The 8,567-nt window shown below is 37.9% G+C and overlaps 1 protein-coding gene across 1 annotated transcript; it reads left to right on the top strand.

Moving 5' to 3' along the window:
* The first annotated feature begins 7 nt into the window (after positions 1 to 7).
* ap5m1 (adaptor related protein complex 5 subunit mu 1) lies at positions 8 to 8,452 on the top strand. Its single transcript, XM_079634118.1, has 8 exons — positions 8 to 387; positions 1,254 to 1,917; positions 2,879 to 3,106; positions 5,510 to 5,649; positions 5,840 to 5,925; positions 7,037 to 7,149; positions 7,275 to 7,371; positions 8,186 to 8,452. The coding sequence occupies exons 1-8, from the start codon at positions 320 to 322 to the stop codon at positions 8,266 to 8,268; spliced, it is 1,479 nt and encodes a 492-aa protein (XP_079490244.1). The 5' UTR covers positions 8 to 319; the 3' UTR covers positions 8,269 to 8,452.
* Positions 8,453 to 8,567: the final 115 nt, after the last annotated feature.

Genomic DNA, 8,567 nt, shown 5'->3' with positions numbered 1-8,567 from the left:
GAAGCTTGTTAAGGCTGATCCTACGTCAGTACGTTTTTCGACCACGCCTCAAAACGTCACGTGATCACGGGCAAACAGGAAGAACAAGCTGTCAGATGATGGGAATAACACATGACAGTTGCGAGTTCCTTTATTTTTCTTTTATTTATTTTCTTTAAACATGCATCTTAAGTTTAAATCGGTTACTCAGTGTTGAACTACAAACAAATACAAAAAAATCGTCTTACCGAGTGAGATAACAATTGGATACTTCACTAGATGTTTGGCATGTTAGATTTTATAACGTTACCCACTCATCAATAGGGACATAAACAACAGCATGAGTATACGAGCACTATGGGTTGTCTCACACGAGAAGGGTGAATCTGTAAAGGTTCGGTTTTCCAGGTAAGGACACTGGAATATTAGCAAACAGCTTTTTGCATACTGTGTAGTATGTACTGCATACTGTCTATTATTTTTGTTACATTTTTATTTTTATTTTTAGAATGGCATACTAACGTAGGCTTCTGCTTTTATTGATTTTCTGTAATATGCAATACTCTCGGCATGATCTTCCATTTCCTATCTAGGTTACCTACATATCTCTGTTTTAACTAATTCTTTAATTGGACAGATAATATATATATATTTTGAACAAAATTTAATTGAAATGAAAAATTTATTTCCAATGATAGATGGCTGCTACTCACTGAATTGAATTTATATGTGTGACAACAGTTTAGCACACTACTGTTTAAAACTTTTAAGTTGTCATAAAATGGAAGTTGCACTAGTCTTTTCACAATTTTTCTATTGTGACGTATATGCGAGTGAAACGGCTTATTGAATAAGGAAAAATGTTGGACTGGGCTTGATTTTGTCCATTGGGAATTGATTGGATTGTTCGATCATTGTGGTTTGCTATTGGTCGATCTCATGTGAGTGACAGGTTGATCCCGCCCTCGTGCCAATAAACAGATCATCAGAGAAGATACTGCAAGAGGGAGGGGAAGTTATTTTGATTAAAGATTACGAGGGCACAATAATTTAAAAAAATGGTGTTCATTTATAACAAATACTGCAATATAACATAAATAAAGATGATTATCTTAAAATTATTATTTTCTTGTGAATTTCAGTTATCTGGGATTTCCATGAATAAAAAAAAATACAATCTGTGTACAGCACACATACTACGGTAGTTTGAGTGAAATTATAGTTTCTGTTTTACTTTTCTATTCAGTTTTGTAATATTTTTTGTTTTCATTTAGACGATTCCCAACAGTTGAGTTCCGTGCCAAATCCTTGGCTGGAGTTCAGTATGTGTCTGTTCCGGAGGACCGCGTCGTACCCCAGCTTCTGCTGACAGAGTTGGGCCTGGTGGATGCTGACAAACCTTACGTAGACGCACGGGACGACTGCGCCCGTCAGCACCGTTCACCGGCAGTGGAACTCCGTGTAGATGGTTCAGGTGGAAGAACCCTCTGGCCCGTTCTCATCGTAACTCAGGGAGCGTTAATCCTAGCATGCCTTCCTCTAGTGGAAGCACCCCCTGAGCCTCGGCCTCCTCTCCCCAGCCTGGCCTCAGTCTCTCAGGGCTTAGCTCTTTTGTCAGGCCTGCAGGATTTCCTTTGTGGCCCTGGAGGTAAACCAGAGCCTGATGTGCTGGCCTCCCGTTTGGCTGCCCTTCCTTCTTTGCTTCTGCAGGTTTGCCCTTTGGGGAGACCACTGGACACCCCTCCTCCAGCTGGATCGGTGCCTGTCGCTGTGTCTCCAAGCCCAGGGGGGGCTCAGAAACAACCAGCCTGGAAGGCAGGGGTCCATCGAGGCAGGGCGGTAGTGAGTGTGGCCCTTTCCGAGAAGGTGAGGTCCATGCAGTACGGCAAGAGCAGTCGACAGGATCTCTGGGATGTATACGGCATGGTCATGTGCAAAGTTAGTCCCCCGTCCTGCATGCTTAAAGGGTTAGTTCACCCAAAAATGAAAATAATGTCATTAATGACTCACCCTCATGTCGTTCTAAGCCCGTAAGACCTCCGTTCATCTTCGGAACACAGTTTAAGATATTTTAGATTTAGTCCGAGAGATTTCTGTCCCTCCATTGAAGCTGTATATACAGTATACTGTCCATGTCCATAAAGGTAATATAAACATCATCAAAGTAGTCCATGTGACATCAGTGGGTTAGTTAGAAGTTTTTGAAACATCGAAAATACTTTTTGGTCCAAAAATAACTCAAAATAAGACTTTATTCAGCATTGTATTCTCTCCCGGGTCTGTTGTCAATCCTTCACAGTTACGCTGATGGCGTAAGACGCTGATGACGTGTTATCTGGTGCGCCCGAGCTTCATTTATAGACTGAGGGAGACGCACGCTGTAAAAGTGTCTTATACTTATAAGAATAGCTTGAATATAGCGTGCGTCTCCCTCAGACTGTAAACGAAGCTCGGGCGCACCAGATAACACGTCATCAGCGTCTTACGTCAGCAGCGTCACTGCGGAGTCCTGAACGCAGATTGACAACAGACCCGGGAGAGAATACAATGCTAAATAAAGTCTTATTTTGTGTTATTTTTGGACCAAAAAGTATTTTCGATGCTTCAAAAACTTCTAACTAACCCACTGATGTCACATGGACTACTTTGATGATGTTTATATTACCTTTATGGACATGGACAGTATACTGTATATACAGCTTCAATGGAGGGACAGAAAGCTCTCGGACTAAATCTAAAATATCTTAAACTGTGTTCCGAAGATGAACGGAGGTCTTACGGGCTTAGAACGACATGAGGGTGAGTCATTAATGACATTATTTTCATTTTTGGGTGAACTAACCCTTTAACTTATGGTGTTGTTAAACTTGCATTACATTTGTTACTTCATGTTTTTCAGTGTGAGGTTGAAGGTGTTCTGCCCAATGTGACCGTCACCCTCACACTCCCACCCAACGGTTCACCCCTGCTGGACATTCTTGTTCATCCCTGTGTGACGTCTCTGGATGCAAGCATTCTCACCGCCTGCAGTGTGGATGAGAATGACGGTTCCGCCTTTTCAGGGCCGTACAAATTCCCTTTCTCACCACCTCTGGAGCTTTTCAGACTCTGTAGCTACACCTCACAGGTAAAGCTTAGTCTAGCAATAGTCTGTCTTTTAATAGTTTTTCTCAACCCTGTTTACACCTGATATTAAGATGAGTTTTGGTTGATCGGATCTTAAGTAGACGAGCGAGACAGAACTACTATATCTTTAATGATAAATACCCAATTGAGAGATTAATGCATTTATTGTATTAGGATATCATTAGTTCTGATCAAAACAGAACAACACCAAACTGTACATTTTAAAAAATGTAATTATACATTTTTAAATAATAATAATATCATTAGTAGCCTACCGTAATTATCGCATATTCACAACAGATAGGCTATATTTCCATATCCATTCAACATAACTCAGAACAAGATAATAACAACTAAAAGTATCTTATTTAATTATAAAACATTTTATTTTAATATAATAACAGAGAAAATAGTCTAATAACTTGTATATAGGCCTAATAGAGAATATCTATATAAATAGATAATATAGTCAGGTATTATTAGCCTATTTCTGATCAACAAATTTAATCTAATACATTTTTTGTGTAGAAATTAGCATATATGCAAATACTCAGGACTGCTACTGACCTTTTCTGTTGACAGTGAGAGAGTCAATCGCGGGAAATGTAATAAAAGAATAACGCGAAATTCAGTGTGGTCAAAATGACCGTCTATGGCCGAATTAGGTAATGTTCATTTGTTTTTTATGTGTAATTTATATGAAAAACATTTTAAATGAAAATACAGACACTTTTAGGAAAAGTCAGGTACAAACAGGATTTTTTATTGCAGATGTTATTGCAGATATAAAATTCAAAACGGTCAAAATGACCGCCGTGGCCTTTCAAGTTTTAATGTGTCTCTTTTGTCCACTTTCAACCACTTCTGTCCTGATTTCTTCGAGAGGAGGGTCTATGGGTGGGTAAATGTATGTTTGTTATATGTTTGTTAAATGTATGTTATCTTTTAAACTAATGGACAAAATAAGCTCACGCAATTTACATAATGAATGCGACCAGAGACGAAAAACATGCGGATGAGCAGCAGCTTTAGTTTCTGCTCTGACAGCCGAAATGTCAGGAATGGTGAGAGAACATTGTGCCTGGTACGTTTTTCGTCTTCAAACCAAACTTGGATCTTCAGCCGACAAAGTTTAAATCCCGTCTGGCTGGCGCGCTTCTCATAATGTGTATGCATTAGGTCAGTAAGCGGAGAGTATGCAACCACACGAGCGTCTACATTATGAAAGCAATCCGGTCAAATGCGTTTTCGACTACCTCTGGAAGTGGTCGAAAGTGGAAAAGCTCAAAACATTTTAGACTCCCGTTTACACTTGTATTTAGCGTCGTCCACTTGTGATCCGATCGACCAAAACACATCTTAATTCCAGGTGTAAAGAGGGATTTAAATCTACACTACCGTTCAAAAGTTTGGGTTGGCAAGATTACTTTTTTTTTTTTTTAAGTCTCTTTTGCCCACCAAGACTCTATTTATTTGATAAAATATACAGTAAAAATAACTTTCATTGTCTCTCATTATGGTATATCCACACACTAAAAGCTGTAGGGCCCTATCTTGCACCCAGCGCAATTGACTTTGAACACCGACGCATGTATCATTCCTATTTTGCACCCGCGCACAGCGGACTTTTCCCTCCACAGATGCACGTCGGTAAATTAGGGAATGAACTTGCGCTCCCGGGGGCGGTTCAGCGAAAAGAGGAGGCGTGTTCCGGCACAAACGTCCCTTGGTGCTATTTTGCAGTTTGAGAAAACAATTCCACCACTGACCAGGAAAAACCTAGTCTAAAGACAGCGGCGCAGTGCGCGTTAGTCATATGCTATTTTAAGGGCGCGTGCTTGGCCATTATGTAGCGTGTGAACAACGCGCATACACTTTGATTCTCTAATCTAAACAGACGTAGCAGTTTTCATTTTTGCAAATCATACATTATTACAAGGAAAAATATTAACACACAAGGGAAATCATTGTTGTGTCCATGAAGATGTGAAAAAAAATAGGCATAAATCTAGCTTACACATTTACCCAAATTTTGCCGGTTTAACCGAAGCTAATTTGGGTGGGTTTCTCCCATCCCCATACAATGGGGCAAACCCGCCGTTATCATAGCAATCCGCCATGGAACAAGCACATCTGCTCTTAAAGGGAATGTGAAAGGACGCTCTGATTGGTTTATTTCACGTTACGCCCAAACCACACCTATGAGTAATGAAGCTACTTCAGACCAACTCATTTTAGATTTGCGTCGGGCGCAAGAGTCGTTTATCCCGCCGGTATAATAGCAACAGCGCCCGGGATCTGCCCACAAAGTTACTTGCGTTTCGCGTTTGATACTTGCGTTTCAGAACGTTAAAATAGGGCCCTTGGTGTCTTTAACTGACTTGGGCTTATAACTGTTTTTGAGGTCCCTGTGCCACCGATTCTTGGCTCCTACCAGCTGAAGGCAGAAGAGAATCATCTAAAGATTAATGTCGTCTTGAAGCTCCATGAAAGTGTAAAAAACAGCTTTGAGTACTGTGTGGCGCACCTTCCATTTTTCAACAAGTAAGTAATGTGAATTTGTGGTAAAAAACTAAATTTGGTACTCCACACGTGTTGGGTGTGCTGCTGGGATTTACTCTTCCACTCAGACATTTATAATGGTGGCCTTTATTGTCTTTAGCTTGTTCTGTATTGTTGTGCTTATATAAAGTACATTAGCTGTTATAGTGTCCTTGTGTGTGCTTCCTCACAGGAATCTAATGGGAAGTGTGGAGGTCAAAGTGAGCTCAGGACAGCTGGAGGTGTCGAAAGAGAAGAACTTACTGGTTTGGGTTCTTGGTAGGTCTATTCTTAATATTCTATGATGTTTCATGTTTGCGTTCATCGTTTTTAGAGGCCGAACACAGAGAGTACCCTTTTATATGCGTTAGTGTTCTTTTTATTATTATTATTCCTTCTTCTTCTTTCTTCTTTTGAAGTCTCTAACTCAATCCCTTTAGCGCCACCAACTGTCCAAATTTGCACTTACTTTTACGCTAGTAACTTTTGAACCTTAAAGGATACAACGCCTCTGATTCCTTGGCTCAAGATAATTCGATTGCACCCTATGGCATAATTTTGCGTCATGAAAATCAGCCATTTTGACTTTTCTGAAAAAAATTATACTTTTTTCTAGCTCCGATCATCTTCAGACCGTGCTAGCAAAAAGTTAAAAGCTTTATAATGGACCCAACCGTTTTCAAATAACCCGTAAACTGATTCAATGAAGAGCATGTCAACATGGATGCGAGGCTATAACTTCACAACGCTTTAGCATATTGAGACAAATCTTGGTACATGTCATTACAAGCATGACCTGAGACTACTTGCAGCGTTTCGGCTCAGCGCCACCTACTGGTCAGGAGATATGAAAATAACCTCTTTTTGCTTATAACTTATAACAATTTGCCCAAAAATCATAAACCAGGTCTCTTTTGATTCAGTGCAAAATGCTTGAGATGAATGATAGCCAATTTTCCCATGTCAACCATTTTGGGCGTTGGCCATTTTGAATGTTTTTCATAAAAAGCTGCATTTTATGAACACTTTAGCATATTACGAAACTCTATATGGGTCATCAGCACCATGCCCTGAATGTACTCATACATTTTCAGAACAACGCCACCTTGTGGTCAAAATTTATGATGGAATTTCAAGAAATGCTAATGGATTTTGATTAACTGTTCTTGAATAACTCATTAACTAACATGATGGCATGAATTCATGATTTTTCAGCCATTTTGACTAAAACGATCTAAAAAAAATTTGAATTACTCATTGTTGCGGTCTGATACTCCCAGCCAAGCTTGCATAACTCATCATACTTTTTTTGTGTTTGGACCATTAATTGCTGCTTGCAGCTATATTTATTATTTATAATTAATAGACATTTGTCTTTGTTCCTCCTCAGGTCAGAAGTTTCCAAAGGCTCGTGAGGCAACACTGGAGGGGACTATTCATTTTTCAGGGACTGTTGCTGGACCGACAGACCCTCTATGCACAGGACTCACTGCATATATAAAAGTGGGTGAACTTAGGATAAATTAATTTATTCTATCTATAATAAGATATTAAGTGTAAATTTTTTGCACAAGATGTCTGTATTAATTTGCATAATAACAGTTGAGGTGTCACTGTATTTGTTCCAGCTTTATTTCCGTGTGCCAGATTTGACATTGTCTGGTTGCTGTGTGGACCAACACTCAGTGCAAGTTTACTCATCTGCCAAACCACGTATTGTCACAAGTGAGTGATTCAGTGACAGTGTTGTTGTTGTTGGTAACTAAAACCAAAATTATTAAAATCAATTTTGTTAATTGAAAAAAGCTGAAATAAAAGCTCCTATTAGTTATAAATTGTAGTCATATTAGTTATTAATATAAATTAGTGTTCATGTATTAACTAAATATTACAGTACAGTAATTATTAATCTTGGTTAACATTAATTCATCTAAAAATACAACTTTTCATTGTTAGTTCATGTTATCTCAGGTCCATTAAATAATATTACCAGGTACAAGTTTGGATTTTAATAATGTATTAGTAAATGTTCGAAAAATACCATTAATTAAGATTAAGAAATGCTTAATTGAAGCCATTTTTTTCATTGTTAGTTCATGTGAACTAATGTAGTTAACTAATGTTAACAAATGGAATCTTATTGTGAAGTGTTCCCATATAAATATTAGAAAAATATATAAATGTTAAAAATAAAAGATTTAAAAAATATATATAAAATTTGTTTAATTTGAAGAACTAAAAAAAAAAAATCTGAAAAAAAAGTACAGACATTAAAAAAACTTATTACAATTACAAAAGCACATTTCAAAACTTAATTTATACTTAAACTAAATTAAAACTAATAGAAAATATAAAAATTAAATATTATTCAAAATATTATAAAAGCATATATACAGTAAAGTAAAATAACACTGGTCAGTGATGAGCAGTGATTGCATGTTGAAATACGTTCACAAGAAAAAAAGAAAAAAAAAAAGAAAAAAAAAGTATTAATTACATCAGCAATGAGAATTACCCCATATCTTTATTTCTCCTCTAGCACGAGAGCTGGTCTCCTCAGAATACTACATCTGGAACTCAACAGGGGACGCCCCCGTCTCATCTGGACTCACCGCGCTCTGACATCCTCTAACTAATGCACACTGGCCTTAATAAATCATTCCAGGTATTAAAGGATCAGAGACTAATAAATTATATTCTACATGGAAATGTGGCCTCTGACAAATGTTGCTGTCATACAGTGTTTCATTTACTGTATGATTTTTCTAATCTGTCAAAATAAAATATTCAGTGTCTCACAGTGTGCGTATGTCTCCTTCATTTAGCTGAACATGGGCAGATGTATAATGAATGATTGGTCAGAGAGATCCTGATAAATATTTACAACATAATATTCTTTATTTTGTCCCGTTATATCAAAA

This window comes from Phoxinus phoxinus (genome assembly GCF_949152265.1).
Source record: "Phoxinus phoxinus genome assembly, chromosome: 13".
Lineage (NCBI taxonomy): Eukaryota > Metazoa > Chordata > Actinopteri > Cypriniformes > Leuciscidae > Phoxinus > Phoxinus phoxinus.
Note: the sequence above shows the minus strand (reverse complement) of the source record. Positions and strands in the feature narration are given on the sequence as shown.